We start from the raw sequence: 15,766 nt of genomic DNA, 5'->3' as shown, positions 1-15,766 counted from the left end.
TTCTTAGCCTGAAGCTCACAAGTCTCTGGTTTGCTGAGACAAACTTGACCTCTTTCCAGCTGCCCAGTCCTTTGGGAAAAGGGTGAAGGTGGAGAATAAAAAGGCTGTCAGCTCCTACCCGGGCCTGGCTTCCCACCGCCGGCCTGCAGGGCTGGGCTTCTCCCTGTTTACTGCATTCCTTTCGGGACGGGCGTTGGGGGCAGGCCCTGGGGACCTGTCTGGCTTGCCCAGCTGCCCCTCAGCTCCCGCCACCCTCCTCCCAGCCCTGGACGTCCTCAAGGGTGCGGCCTCAGCAGGCGGCCGAGGACCTGGGCCCTGAGTGGAGACCTGTCTCAGGCTCAGTCCGCGGGACAGGGCGGCAGTGGCTTAGATGCTCTGCCAGGGGTCCTGCCGAAAGGCCGAGCCCGGGCCGCCTTTCTAGAGTGGGAGGGAGTCGCAGGCACCATCCTCCTCCTGCCCCGCTCACCAGGCCCCTGCTGGGGCGAGGGGTCGGGGCGTGGCTCTGGGGCACGCACGAAATCTGGGCCAGGCCGAGACAGCTGAGGTCCAGGCTTCTGGAATGCTCGCCACACGGAGCCCGCCGGCGCGTCAGCCTCGGGCCGTCTGGGCAGCGGTGAGCGGTGCTGCAGAGCGAAGCTTCGGCTCCATGGTCAGCGCGGGTGACGCGGTTTTACTCGTCATTCGTTTGCTCGTGCCCATTCCCCCGTTCCGCAAACTGCCCTGCCCCTCATCGCCAGCGCTGGTGTTGGGCTGCATTTGGTGGACGGCGCCCGCCCACCCACTCACTCCCTTAACTGTCAAGCACGCGCCGTGCGCCAGGCCGCGTGCCCTGGGCCGGGCTGCAGCGAACGACGGGCGCGCCCCATGCCCTGACCCCACGGGGAGACGCGCCGAGAGGGCGGGGAGGGGCGCAGGGGCGCGGCTGGGGGTCAGGGTCACTTCCCAAAGCAGACCACGCGTGATGCTTGTGTTGATCCCGGAGGATTCGAGGAGAGTAGAGCGAAACCAGGTGAGAGTGGGGAGGAGAGAGGCCGGTGCAGGGTCCAGGCGAGGCCTGGGAATGAGGAACGCAGCAGGCGAGGCCGCAGAGGGAGGGTCTTTCTCGGGCTTAGCGTTGGCTCCTGTCAGAAACCGCGGATCTTCCCGCCGTCCAGCCTGGCCTCTCTGCAGGCTGTGCCCTGCGCCCGGGCCTCCTGCGGCGGCGCCATCCGCATAGTTTCCAGTTTCTTCTTCCAAGCCTGACTACGGAGTGGGGCAGAGTCTTCCCGCCTCCACTTATTTCATTTTTAGCCTCGAAGTTAGTGCACACAGCCCATTTTAATTTAAGAGTCTCGTTGGCAAGCACTCGGAGAACTAACCCAGGAAAGTGACAGGCGAAGGTGGCACTCAGTGGGGGCCCAGGATATAGACCCTGACTCCTGATGGGGTGAAAATTCGATGCTCAGTGGGCTTCTGACCCTGGCTTTTACCCTCTTGAGGCTGCCTTCTCCCCAACCCCGTCTTGGCAAAAGCCATGGGCCCCTTTCCTCCCAGGCGGCCCTGCTCCCAGCCTGGACACAAAGTCCAGGGAATGCTGGGTGTCCCCAGAGCCTCCGTGCGTGACATTCAATGCACCAGCCCTGCAGAGATTCCTGCCCTACCCGTCTCTGTGTCCCTGGAGCTGAGCCCAGTGCCTTGGCACTCAGCAAGCGTGTGTGCAGGGCCAAGTGATCAGACCCCCACAGGAGCTCTCTTTGGGTGTGTGTTATGTGCTTTGCGGGGAGCTCCTGGCAGGAGTGTGGCACCCATCCCCTGGTGCATCACCATGACGATGGAAGCGTGGCTCAGTAGTTAAGAGCATGTATGAGAACCCAGGAGACAGGAGCTTCCACTTACTACTTACATAATCTGTTTAAGGATGACATCATTGACAAAATGCAAGAAAATGTCAACAGCGACCCCCGGGAACCCTGACTCCCCTTGAGCACGTTGTCCAGAAGTGGTGAACTTTCAGCGATTTATTTCTTCGGTGCCACGGTTATCCGATGGTTGTTAAGACCACAGTGGAAAAAAGTGTATAGGAAACAGTGGAAAAGGAAGACCAGGAGACACAGTGAAGGTCACGGAACGTGAAGGGCCCTGGCCGCCACCAGCCATCCCCAAAAGGGCTGCTCCCTCGGGCTTCCTCTTGCTGAGACTGGAGCCTCACCAAGCTCTGCCCACTGCGGACGGCGGTGCTGAGGGGTAAATCACACAGATGACTTATGTAAACTTAGCTCAGTGTCTCACACCTTGTAAACACTGAACGGTGGCTGTGGATATTGTTCTTAACGTTCTTATTTCAGTGTCGGGCGGCTGGGGCGAAGGGCCGTCTCCAGACTGGGCATTCAGGTGGCAGATGGCTTAGCCCGCAGCCCCATTTACACAAGATGGTGTAATGCACGAGTTCAAAGTTCAGACTCTAAAGCCTGAGAACCTGAACTTGAAGCCTTGCTTCATCATGCAATAGCTGTGTGACCTTGCGCTTCAGTTTCTCCTTCTGTAAATGGGGGTGGTAATACTCACTGCCTCTTCGCGTCCCCCAAATCAGTGACTGTGTGTGAAGCTCGTGGAGCAGCCAGGCAGCAGCGTTCGCCAGGGCTGGCTACTGGTAGGAAAGCAGCGAGCCACTGTTCTGACGAGGGGGAGGTATTAGGAAGCTGCTGGGAGGCTCCCTGGACTGAGCATCTGCGAGACGGGGCTGAACACAGGTTGTAGAACTTTCCTTCTCAGGTGGACGGGCAACCAGGGGCGGGGACCATGCCCTTTGGAAATACGGGCTGCGAGCTGTGAAATGAGTTGCTGCAGTTTTAGAGTTCCTCCAGCGTCTTCACTGGGCAGGAGGGATGTTCATTCCCAGACCATCTGCCCATCTGCGGACGTTCTGCCAGGCGCTGGAGCCCGTGCGTACCCCCGGGAGTGGCCGCACATGCTCGCAAGTGGGCTGGCTCCCGGCGTGCACGGAGAAGCCAGAGAGAGGTCAAGCAGGGTGCGGCCGGGGCAGCAGGAGGCATCTGGGATGCCTGCAGGAGCATAGCTTTTCTTAGCTCTGTGACTGCATGGGCCTTGGCTTCTCTGCTCAGAGCTCACCAGGTACAGACGTCCCCCTGGGGGGTACCCTAGATGACCCTTCTGAAGCCCTGAGCTGTGCCCAAATGACCCGCATTCTCTTGGGGAACGAGGGGCACAAGCCCCCAGCGTTGCTCCTCGTGTGTGTCGGTGTGGACTGGCTCTCAGACTGGGAGCAGGGCTGGCCGGGAGCTCTGCTGGGCTCTGGCGTTGGGGGCCACGCAGGGGCACATGTGGGGTCTCTCTGAGCCTGATGCCTCTCCATTTCTCATGGTCCCCATGTGGATTATTTGGGGATGGTGCATGTCACTGTCATCGCCAACAAGCATTCACAGAGCACCTACAATGTACAGACCCCCTGGCTGGACGCTCTTATCCTCCCTCCTGCCTTGGTCAAGGGCTGGGAGCTCCAGCCGTGCGGAGTCCCGGTGGTCTCAGAACGCACAGTGAGAAGGCAGCTCTGGAGCCCCCATCACATAATAAAGCCTTTAACCCCGAATTAGCGATTTTGTTTCGAGCGCCCGTTTCGTAGGGGATTAACTGGACTCCGGTTATGGGCAGGAGCTGAGTCTACGTGTGGGTCTCTGTGGACGAGCCCTCGGACATTCCAAAAAGTATATTTCCGGAGGTGTTAACTCCAAGGAGGTGAGGGAATGCTCTCGCCGTTTCCTTCCCCCTTCTCCAGCCCCGTCTCTGGAGTCTCAGTTTCCCCACAGGCCCCTTATAGCTGGGAGGGGTGAACGGAAGGGGTCCCCCAGAACTGGCCCTGCCAAGGGCAGTGGAGACAACGTTTCCCAGAGCAGAGGACTTTGAAACAGGGGAAGCAGGCCCAGCGTGACCCGGGAAGAGTCAGGACAGGGATAACAAAAAAGGGCTCGCTGGGAGGTGCAGAGGCCTCGTCCCTGAGCCGCTGCCGGGGGAGGACTGAGGAACTTCAGTCCGGGGATGGCTGAGAAGGGGACTGTCTGGCCTCTTTAGGGCACTGCACGGATCCTGTGGCTGCCCCGAGGGATGCCCTTGGGGGAAGCAGCCCGCTCCGGGGGGTCCACATCCGCAGCTACATACACTGCGGTGTCAGTTTGTCCCCTTGTCTGCCACGTCCCCTACACTGCGAGGGCAAGACTGTGTCTCATGTAGCACTGTGTCCCCACTATGGCACCGATAGAGGCCTCCTGTGAGTGAAGCTGTGACTGCATGGCTAAGCAAGGCCCCCAGGAGGATTCTTGGTGGACTGGCTCTAGGGGACAGACTGCAGGCCAGACACAGGCCCCACAATGTAGGTCCCTGCAAGTGCTGGTTGCCCTAAAGCTGGGAAGGGCTGAGGCTGCTTTGGGAAGCCCCCCTCTCCCTCGCACGGATCATATGGTGACAGAGGCAGGGTGGAGTGGGAGAGGGACAGGCATCGTCCCCACCAACAATGGCGACTAGCTTCTTGCTTCTTGGTGGGAAACAATAAAAGAGGTGGCACTCCACGTGGAATAAGGCAGGAGATAGAGGGGTGGACTCCCCTGGGCCCTGCTGGCCCAGCGCCCTGCTGCCTGCCTTGCCTGTCACACCAGCCCTGTGAGGGAGCTGCCCTCCCAGGGGACCACTGGCAGCCCTCCAGCCCGTGGCCAGCTCCTCTCTGCCCTCCCTTGTACAGACAGATGACACTGGCAGCTGCAGTGCCTGATATCAGGAAGTCACCCGGTGGCTGGAGGGAGTGGGGCCAGGGCCCCAGCCCTCTGTCTGGACGGCTCCGTGGCAGAAGCGTGGGGGACACTGGTGTAGGACCGGGAAGGACAGGTGGTCAGGGGTCTGTACACGGGGAGATGGCGCATATTTGCCTGGCACTTTTCTGGGAAATGTAACTTTGATCCGGGAGAAACAAGGAGGCCAGAGCCCAGTCCAAGGTGAAAACGCTGTCTTCTGCTGAGCGCCAGACCCACACACCCTGCGGCTGTCAGTGCCCTCGGGGACTTCAGCTACGGCCTAGGAAGAGAGTCTACCAAAAGCAGAGTTGGGGACCCCACAGTTCCTGCCCCCAGCCTGGAACTTGAGTTGGGGGCATCCTGGATGCCTCCGGATGGGAATCAGGGCATCACCAGGCAGCCCTGGGGGAACATGGCAAGACTGGCATCGAGCCATCTGAATCGGCGTCCCCCCAGTCTTGCTTTGGGAAAGGAACGAATGCTCCTGAATTCATGGCAGTGGCATCACAGGTGTGGATGCTGTCACTGCCATTCAGCCCTGCCCTCTCTGGCTCTGTGCCCTCCTGGGCAGGTGGCTGGAAAGTGAACTCCGCAAGCAAAGGCAGTCCTGTACCTTCCAAGCTCCAGCTGAGCAGTTGTCCCCAGGTCCATCTGCGGCTGCCTGGGGCCAGGATGACTCTGCAGAGAGGGACATGCCCTCACCTCAGGTGAGGAGTCATAGGAGGGAAAAGGATGGCCTGGGGCAGGGGCAGTTTGAACTAACTGGGCATTGGGGGTTGGTTGTTAGTTGCGGCCTTTGCCTTCGGCAGTTTTTGCTTTTAAGGGATTTCTGGATAGACAATTCTTTTCCTCTCCCCTTTTGGCGATGGAGGTGGTGACAAGTTCTCTGCTCTGTTTAATGAGTTAAGACTTGTAGAGAAAGTACTATCAGAGGCCCAAGGGCCGGAAGAAGATGCTGGGTTCTGCTCATCTGAACCTATCAAAGGCATTCCACTTGGATCCTGACTCCCGTGAGGGACACAGAGTGACATCATGTGGCCACAGGGCCTGGAAGAGGTGGGGACGAGAAGCTGTTTCTTACCTCTGAGCCTGATCACTAGGTCCCTCAATGTGTCACAGGTCACTAGAGGTTTTTGGAAGGCATCCCTTCCATTCCCCTGCTTCTATGTGGGACCCCCAAACCACCCCTGTGGGCTTCCCCTAGCCCTAAAGTTTTTCCCAAGGAGAAAAAGTGACTATTGCTACTTAGGTCTCTCGTCCAGAGGCCTGTGAACCTTCACTCTGTGGAAGTTCTTTGTTATATCTAACCTAAGCCCCTCCTGCTATACGGGACGAAAGGTCAGGTAAGGCCTTGAGACAGAAACACAGGCAAATAAATAAATAAATAGCCTCTGGAAGTCACCAGGATGTACCACCAGTTCTAGAAGCAAGAAGAAGTTGTCCCAGTCCCCCTTTCAGATAAGCACGAAGGAAACAGCTCTGCTATGTGCGGAGCTCTCAGCTCAACAGAACTCCCAGCCCTGGGAGGACTCTGGGCTCCTTCTCCTTTTAAGGCAACGTCTGAGCTCTCAGGGCTCCGCGAGCTACAACAAGCCCCAGCCCCACTCATTCCTGGCTATTTGGAGGAAACTGATGATTAATCAGCCCTTTCCCTCCCTCCCCCAGCCTGTTTTTCATTAGGTTCTTTTCAAAGGGTTGGCACACCCCCTCAGGAACAGACGGGGCAGATCCTCACCAACTGGGCCCCCAGCGTAGGGGAGTCCCCAGGAGGGAGTGGGGAGCAGTCCTGGATGAGGACGAAGGGGAGAGGTCAGGATGTGGGGTGTCAGGGAAGGGAGAGGGTGAACATGTTGGAAACCGGGTCCTGGCTGGAAGGTTCTGAATGGGAGCCCTGGGTCTGCAGGGGGCTGGGCGAGAGGCGGAGGCTGGTGGGGGAGGTTCTGTGGACAGCAGGACGCTCAGACACATGGGGCACCGGGCAGGCAGCGAGGGGCTGCTTTGGCCCCTGCTGGGGAAGGTCAGACACAATGACATTGACTTGGTGGCAGCTGGTGAGACATCAGGTCTGAAACCCAGGTTTTCCTGAACTTGCCCGTGAAGTTGGCTAAGCTGTCGTCTCTCTGGTCCCCTGTCTCCCTGTATGGGAAGCTGGGAGCAGCACGGGAACTCTGCAGGGGGCAGCTGGCAGTGCCCAGTGGGCTTGACAAACCTCCAAGTGCGCACGTTTTGGGAAGGGAAGGAAGAGGGGAGGCAGGAGTCTGCCCCGGGGCCTGACCTCTAGACCTCAGGCTTGGGGAGGCTGCTCCATCCAGCTTTCACCTGCGAGCTCCCAAAGTGGACGGCATCTGTGATGACACCACTCTTAATCTGGCGGCATTTGGGAGGGGGAAGGCATTTGGGAGGGGGAAGGGAATTCCCGTGGACTGCGGGCAGATCATTGTAAGAGCTTCCTAAAAGGGCCGGCCCACCCGGTTTGCTGGTTTACACTCTGTTTGCGTGCTCCTTCCTTCCTCTCCCTTTCAAACCAAGGTCCAGTAAAGTGACCATCGCTTCTGCTCCAGGGCCATCTGGAGGGTCAAAGCCAGCTCCGTGGGAGCCGGCGTGAGTGTGAGGGCAGCGCTCTGCCCCGCTCCCTCTCCACAGCCCCGGCCTTGGGGCAGGAGGCTAGGACAGACACGTTCCAAGGCCCTGTCTCACCAGGCCCGGTGCCCCTCGGCTGCCTCTTGTGATTCCAGCAGAGGAGCCAAAGACTTTGCTGCCAAATAAACGCAGGGGCTGGTCCCCAGTCGGGTGTGTTTGCAGCGCAGGTACAAGCCGTTTCCATAGGACCAGCTTCCCTCCCCTTCCCTCTGGAGGGCTCTGTGCTCAGAGAGCCTGGGGGGTGCTGCTTTGCCTTTCTTCCTTCCCCTCCTCACGCCCCTCCACTGGGCACTCTTGAAAGACAGAAAACCCTTCCAGTATTCAGACCATAGTCTCCTCCTCTTAAAAAACCGTTAGGGAAGGACATCACAGGGTCCCTTTCAGTCCCAGTTGCTCTGGGGGCTCCGTCACGGTGGGGCTGTTAAATCTGGTGTCTAATGGCAGGCGGTGCTGCTGCTTCCTTTGCTCTCTGCTGGGGAGAAGCAGGGACTCCAAAGCAGGGCTCAGACCTCGTGCGTGCGGCTTCGTAGGGGAAGGGACAGGGCCCCGTGGAGGTGCAGGGTGGCCTGTGCTGTGTGTGAAACGCGAGCCCCTACGGCAGCTCAGCCGGCGGCCCAGTCCCATGGCCTCCCTCTCCAACTTCTCAGTGTCTGGGTGGTCACAATGGAGTCACCAAATCTGAGATCCCGAATCCGCCCAGCTGACGCAGCAGACTCCCGTGCCCCTCGCAGAGAGGTACTTGTCCTTAGCTAAGTTTTTACTATAAAATAAGGACAACACTGTGAGTATTTTTAAAAAGACACACATATTTGATGTTAAGGTGTATCCTCTATTTCGTCTACCTTACTTTATAATTAGTTCCTTCTTAATTCAATGAGATAATGATAGTTGATAGAATTTATAAATATCCTTAATTGGTAAAATAAAAGGTCAGCAACCCTATGTTGATCTCCCCAACTTTTTTTTTCTTTGCAAATGTACTGGCTTGCAAAATTCCCGTATCCGAGGACTACTGGCCTACCTTGGGAGCAGGGCTGGGACCAGGGCCGTGAGGCGCTTGCCTCAGGCACAGGATGCAGGGGGTGGGCGCCAAAACACTCAGTGAGCGACGTAACTGATATTTGAATGTATAGTTTTAAAAATAGTAATGCAAAAAAATCCACGATGAACAGAAATGCAAAATTTTAAATAAAGACAAGATCAGTGTTAGGGATTTTTCCTTTGGCCTCAGGTTCCAAGGTGGCGCGGCAGGGCACTGTTGGAAGCAGTCCTTCCAAAAAGGGCAATTCTGGGCCTGAGAAGGCTCTGGGAAAGGCGCGGCCGCGGCCTCGCAGGTGTTCGCGTCGGCGGCTCGCGACCCTAGGCCTTGCGTCAGCCCCTGCTCTGCGCCTCGAACCCAAGTCCCTGTTCTGCTGTCCTCCATGGAGACACCAGCCACCTCCCAAACGCCAACTGTCCTCCACAGGCCCAAGGGCGGTTATGTAAGCGCCCCCCACTCGGCCCCGTACTCATTCCTCCCTCTGTAGCCAGCGCTTCATGTTTGTTTTTCTTTTCTGAATTCTTAGGAAAGCAAGCAAGCAGAGCCCAAGACGGATGCCAAGAATGGGGAGGAAAGGGGCAAGGATGCCAGCAAAAAGTCCCTGGGCCCCAGACGGGACTCGGACCTGGGGAAGGAGCCAAAGAGGGGCGGTTTAAAGAAAAGCTTCTCCAGAGACAGGGACGAGGCTGAGGGCAGAAGCGGCGAGAAGCCCAAGGAGGAGAAGCCCATCAGGGGCATCGACAAGGGCCGGGTCCGGGCTGCCGTGGACAAGAAGGAGGCGGGGAAGGACGGGAGGGGGGACGAGAGGACGGCGGCCGCCAGGAAGGAGGAGGAGAAGAAAGCGAGTGACAGGAACACGGGTTTGAGCAAAGACAAGGATAAAAAGAGAGAGGAGATGAAGGACGTGGCCAAGAAAGAGGATGGTGCGAAGGTCAAAGGGGAGAGTAGGAACACAGACGTCAGAAACGAGGACGAGAAGATGAAAAGAGCAGCTGGGAGCTCGGACACGAAAAGGCAGGACGACAAGGTGAAGAGAGGAACTGGGAGCGCAGACACGAGAAAGGAGGATGAGAAAGTCAAGAAGGACGAGTCCCGCAATGAAAAGGAAGCCGAGGAAGAGAGCAAGACCAAAACAGCAGAGAAACAGGCCCCCGGCGGCCCCCCCAAGCCCTCTGAAGCACCTGCCAAGGCGGAGGAGGAAGCGGCTCCCAGCATATTCGATGAGCCTCTGGAGAGGGTGAAGAACAACGACCCAGAGATGACGGAGGTGAACGTCAACAACTCGGACTGCATCACAAACGAGATCTTGGTCCGGTTCACCGAGGCCCTGGAGTTCAACACTGTGGTCAAGGTGTTTGCCTTGGCCAACACGCGAGCGGACGACCACGTGGCCTTCGCCATCGCCATCATGCTCAAGGCCAACAAGACCATCACCAGCCTCAACCTGGACTCCAACCACATCACAGGCAAAGGCATCCTGGCCATCTTCCGGGCCCTCCTCCAGAACAGCACGCTGACCGAGCTGCGCTTCCACAACCAGCGACACATCTGCGGCGGCAAGACGGAGATGGAGATCGCCAAGCTGCTCAAGGAGAACACCACCCTGCTCAAGCTGGGCTACCACTTTGAGCTGGCCGGGCCCCGCATGACGGTCACCAACCTGCTCAGCCGCAACATGGACAAGCAGCGACAAAAGCGGCTGCAGGAGCAAAGGCAGGCACAGGAAGCCAGCGGAGAAAAGAAGGATCGGCTGGAGGTGCCCAAGGTTGGGGCCCTGGCCAAGGGCTCCCCCAAACCTTCACCCCAACCATCTCCAAAGCCCTCTCCGAAGAACTCACCCAAGAAAGGGGGTGCTCCAGCCGCCCCACCCCCACCACCGCCTCCCTTGGCTCCACCCCTTATCATGGAGAACCTGAAGAACTCACTGTCACCAGCTACCCAGAGGAAGATGGGAGACAAAGTCCTCCCTGCCCAGGAGAAGAATTCTCGTGACCAGCTACTGGCCGCCATCCGCTCCAGCAACCTCAAGCAGCTCAAGAAGTTAAGTAGTCGTGGGCAGGAGCCGACAGGGCCGGGGCTGGGCAGGGGCTGGGAGGGGAGGGCAGGACTGCAAAGGGAAAGCACACAGAGGTGCTCACATCGGCTGCAGGCGATAGAGACGCCCAGGGGCCCCAGGGGACTTCAGGTCACCTCATCCAGCCTCCTGCCTCCAGGCAGGCCACACCCGTACCTCCCTCGAGGTGAGACTCCAGCCTTCCTTTAGGGGCTTCCTGTGGCCTCTCACTCCACACTTCTGACCCCTCCATCCTGCAGTCGCACCTGTTCCTCCTAGAAATGGAGAAACAGCCTCTACAAGTGATCTGTTTTACTCGAGCCCACTCAGGACCAGCCGAATCCTACAGATCAGTCTATCCGGAAGGCCTTTGGGGGATTGACCCCTCGGGAGAGCCCACCTTTGACTACCCAGTGCCATGGACACATGAGCTCTCCCTGACACCTACTTCTCAGAGCCCTGCCTCCCTGAAGTCCCGCCTGGGTGGCAGAGTCCATGATCGTTTGCCCATCTGACTGGGTACTCTACCCCCACGACACCATTTGGGATTGGACACCAGATAAAGGACGATCTCACTTGTGGTTCCAGTGGTCATTTGATGACATCCAATTTTTACAGAAAAGGAAAAATGCTCCCTCAATGCCAACACCTCATTTATTCATTCCACAGACACGACATATTGCATAGTGAGGTGTCTGGTGTGGTGTCCTTCCAGAAGGGAGGGAGGTGGGGTGAATTCCAGAGGCTCCTTGCCGAGCTGTCCTAACCCGTCTCTGCTTTGCCCCCACAGGTGGAAGTGCCCAAACTGCTCCAGTAGGACCCGGCTGCCAGGCCCTGTCTGCCAATGCCGTGACTGCCCAGGCCTCGCCTCCCAGGGCCACGCAGACCCTGCCCACCCCACCCCTGGCCGACCTGCTGTGGCTATCTCTGTTCTGCCGTGGAAGAGCTTGAGGCCTGGGCCACGCTCAAGGAAGGATGCCTTATCTCTTCTCACTTTCCTTTTCTTGTCTCTGAGGCTCTCCAAAAATGTCTTTTATACCTGGAGCTGAGGTTTCCGGACAAGAAGAGTCCTTTTAGCACGTCACTGAGAAGATGGCCCTGCCCCGGGCCCACGTAGCGGGCAAGCTGCACAAGGCCTCTGATGCAGGAAGGATGTCCCACAGGGACCATGCGTCCACCCCAGCCCCACTGCCCCCCAGGGCCAGGATCCAGGCCTCTGAGGAGCCCACGGGGCAAGCTGCTGGGCCAGTGGCACTCTGTGCGCGGCAGTGGCAGAGGAGGAAGCGGGCACGGGGCCCTAGGGGGGAGCAGGGAGGGGCTGAGGACACTCGAGCCCCTCCCTCTGATTGGCCCGGGCAGGTCAGACCTGGTGGGGGCAGCTGGCCTGGATGGACAGTGCGTGGGGGGAGTAGGCTCCAGATGGGAGGAGAGGGACAGACAGCAGCTGGACCTGAAGGTTTGATGCCAAAGCAGACATTTTCCTCACACCCGCCTGCTGTCGTATAAATAGCTGTGTATCTGTTTTTCCATAAGATTTTGATAATATATACAAACCTTCAGCTGTGAGTGGCTGCGCCCCACCTCTGTACCGCACCGGGGGTCCCGCTCCTCACCGTGCGCTCCCAGGAGCACGCGGGGCGCTCAGGCTCCCTGCCGTGCCATCCCAGTTGCCCGGGAAGTAAGCGCGTGTCCGCGGGAAGCACAGCGTGGCGGAGCCCGAACTCTGAGCGGAAGACTCCCACCAACCGGGTTGTCCGGGCCCAGGCGGCCGGGCCGTCACCGGGTCTGCTCCCCACCAGTCTTGCTGCCTGGAGCGGGGTGATGGGGAACAGGGCCTGGGATGGCTATATTAGGCATGTTCAGGGGATGCTCATCCCATGACTCGTCCTAGCTGTGGGCTCGGGGCCAGCTCCTCACAGTGGTCACAGGCCCAGGAAGGCAGCGGGCAGAGAAGCGGAGTGACTGCTTGGGGAGCAGCACCCACGCCAGTGTGCCTGGGGCCCAGAGGTGCCTAACCATCGCCAAGCCTCCCGCGTCGCCAATTTCACTTCCTGCCCTTGCTGCAGGCTGCCCTCCTGACCCGGCAGGGCTGCCGTGCCCCCCGTAGGTGTCCATCCAGGACATCTTTCTTCTACTGGCTTGAAGGTGCTGGCACCCCTTGGCACAGTGGAACTGCTGCCCTGGGTCTGGGTCACTTGTGGGTTTTTCTGCCTCCAGGTTTTGCCTCAGCAGCGGGAGTATGGCAGTTTCACCGTCTCCGGGGTGGGGTGAGGTGCCCCTGCCAGGAAGCAGGATCGCTGCTCCAGGTCTGGCCGAAACCAGAGGGCAGAGCACTCAGATCCCGGGTACACTGCTCCCCCGTTCCCTCCACCCACTGCCTGTCACCCCGGAAACCTAAGCAATGGCTGGGCCCAGGAGAGAGGAGACAGACTCTTGCTGGCTCCTGGACCTCAAAGGGTGTTAGCTGGAGCTCAGCCCAGCTGGAGCTTCCGCCCACCCTGCGCCTGCCGGGCGCTGGGCACTAGCTAGTGCTCGAGGTTGCTTCAGCTGCTCCTTCAGCCCTGGCCGGTGGACGCCAGTGTTCTCTCCATTCTGCAGGTAGAGTTTGGCCCAGAGAGGTTAACACATCCATGATCGCACAGCTGATTAAAGGCAGAGCTAGGGTCTTTAGCCCATAGAACTGCTTCCGATGACAGCTCCCCCTCCTCCCCTTGCTGAAATGACACCAGTGATGGTCCCCAGGGAGGCTCTAGAAGCCTAACCTGAGGGAAGCGGATCTTAAGACAGAACCTGTCACCTTAGGAAGCCCTTTCTGCCAAACTTAAAGCACGATTTAGCCAGAGGAAAAAACCACTCCCTGCTGTCTCGAGCTCCTGTTCCGCGCTGCTGGGGGCTACCGCCCGGTTCAGGAATGATGATGTCATCATTCCCCCGGTGCACTTGAGCCTGACGCGGGGCGCAGCGCCACCTGGGGGCAGACCGCGGCCAGGTTCCCCGCTGCTCCGCCGGCTGCGCTGGGGAGCGGGGAGGAGAAGATGGGCGGGTGGGCTGTCTAGGGAGGGGACGCCGCCCCGCGGCCTTGACGGGGCAGAGAAGGGCGCTGGAACCGAGCAGACACATGCACTCGGGGGCCTGCCGAGCTGCGGAAAAGGGGCCCGAACTCGCGGCGGCCGGGTTTCTGCCGGGCATGCAGCTGCCGCCGCCCACCTCCCGCACCCGCGGTGGCAGGCACCCGTCTGTCCGCCTTCCCTTCCTAAAGCCCGGGGCTTGGAGGGAGAGAGGGGTGCTGGAAAGGATCTGTCCTCGTCCAGCACCCGTATTTTATAGGGAAGAAAATGAGGTTCGAAGAAAGCAAGTAACTTGTCCAAGTTGATGAGTCTGAACTTGGCCCCGGTCACCTACCTCCCGGTTCATTCTACAGACTTGGGCGAAGCAAGGTCTGCCCTCCCCAGCCTCTGCCTGCAGAGCCCGCTGACTTACCCTCCGCCTCCCCCCCCACCACTTCCCAAGGGATCGCATTTCCCGTCTGCCGCCCTGCACGGGCGGCTTCACCTCCGGCTCTCTGCCCTCAGCCCAGCTGTTGCCCCAGGCTTCTGGCCTCCTGGCCCTGGCCCCGGCCCTGCAGAAGTGCTTTCGCTCCACCTTGGCCCTGGGGGGAGCCCTGGCGCTGGCTGTGGGCAGGATGGTGGGCACCAGGGGCTGCTGAAGCCCTTGTCCCAGTTGCTGTTTAGAAACAAGACCTGCAGGTGAGCAAGGGGCTCCAGGCCCAGGGCACTGAGTCCGGATGTCAGCCACTCACGGGCCACCCTTTAAGAAATAGGAGATCTGGCCGGGGGTCACCCTTGAGCATGCTTCTCGGCCACCAAGTCTGGACTGCCATGCACTGCCCCTGCCCCAGCATGCATGCTCAGGCTGACCTCTGAAGTTGGCCTCAGGGGCCTGAGCCTCTGCGCTGGCTGTGGTGTTGGGCCAGGCTGCTGGCCTGGGAGTGGCCCAGAGTGTGTGGCCCCCATAAGCCCCTGACCCCAGCACCTTCTGCTCGTCCTGCTCTACTGCTCTAGCTGTAGGTGGCCTCTGCACCTTCTCCCTGTCTCTGTTCCCTCCTTCCTTTATCTAACCCCCCCCAGGTCCCTTTGTCACCCCTTTCTTGCTAACTTTCTCCCCTTGCCACTGATCCCTCCCTAGCTCTCTCCCTGCACCGACCTCTTCCAGCCTCCTTTGAGCTCCCTCTGCTTTCCCCCACCCTGCCTGGCAAGATTCCTGCCCCAAGAATGCAGTCCACTTGTTTCTGTGTCAAAATGTCCCTTCTCCATCTGCGCAGGACCCTACTGACACTCCCAAGGCCTCCCAATCCCTGAGGGCTGCCCCTCCCACCCCATCCCTGCCTGCCCTCTTAGGGTGCCTGACTGGTCTTTGGGGTGCTACTTAAGGAGCAAGGTGACCGGGAGGGGCACCTACAGCTTTGTGCTCCCCCTGGCCTTGCTGGGCACCCCTTGCTCCCCTGAAGATGAGCCAGACAAGAGGGGTGAGAGGAGACTGTCGTGCTTTGGGAGAGCTGTAGGAACTCCTGCGTATGTGAAAGGCCCCGCTCAGTCATGGTTTCCCCCTCTTTCTTAGAATTCTCTTATTTTCAGTGCTTTGCAGAGTTAATTGATTGGAAATGGGGCAATCCCCCCTTCCACCATCAGCTGTGGCCGAGGTAAACCTGCTTCCTGCCCTAGTCTACAAAGCAGTTTGTCACCGGCCGCAGGTTGTTGATTCAAGGATAATTAATTCTGCCTGGGCCGGCTTTGCGTACATTTACACATCATTTCTCGGGGACACTCAGAAACCTCAGCCTGCAAATCCCCTCCTCCTCCCAGCTTCAGGAGAGAGAGGAGACTGGACCCCAAACCTTAGACGACCTGGAGACCCTCTCTCCTAAAGTGTGAAGCCAGGACACTCCGTGGCCCCAGCTCCCACCTCTTGTCTCCACCGTCAAAGAGAAAGCAGATCCGCAGCTGTGGCCTCAGCCCTGTCCCCACCAGCAGCGGCGGTCCCTCCTGTCCGGGTCAGATCCAGGGGCAGGCTTGTGGGCCCCTGCGGATTTCACTGAGAAGGGAAACTGTGAACCCGGGGGCAGAGCTCTGCCCAAGGGAGATTCTGACCCTGGCCCCAAAGCTCTGGCCCAGGAGCTCCTGCCTTCCAGGCTGTGTGACAAGAGATAATCCCACAGATTATGTGGGTGGCAGAGGGCCCTGGGGACATGGTGAGCAC

The 15,766-nt window shown here is 59.2% G+C and overlaps 1 protein-coding gene across 1 annotated transcript in view; it reads left to right on the top strand.

The window, feature by feature from the left end:
* LMOD1 (leiomodin 1 (smooth muscle)) overlaps positions 1-12,076 on the top strand; it is a 36,951-nt gene extending 24,875 nt beyond the window's left edge. The window contains exons 2-3 of the mRNA XM_012655946.1: positions 8,984-10,498; positions 11,301-12,076. Coding sequence (XP_012511400.1) covers positions 8,984-10,498; positions 11,301-11,327 — 1,542 coding nt within the window. The 3' untranslated portion in view covers positions 11,328-12,076. The remainder of the gene's footprint in view (positions 1-8,983; positions 10,499-11,300) is intronic.
* The last annotated feature ends 3,690 nt before the right edge of the window (positions 12,077-15,766 follow it).

The sequence above is a fragment of the Propithecus coquereli genome, unplaced genomic scaffold (assembly GCF_000956105.1).
Source record: "Propithecus coquereli isolate 6110/MARCELLA unplaced genomic scaffold, Pcoq_1.0 Scaffold491, whole genome shotgun sequence".
NCBI lineage: Eukaryota > Metazoa > Chordata > Mammalia > Primates > Indriidae > Propithecus > Propithecus coquereli.
Note: the sequence above shows the minus strand (reverse complement) of the source record. Positions and strands in the feature narration are given on the sequence as shown.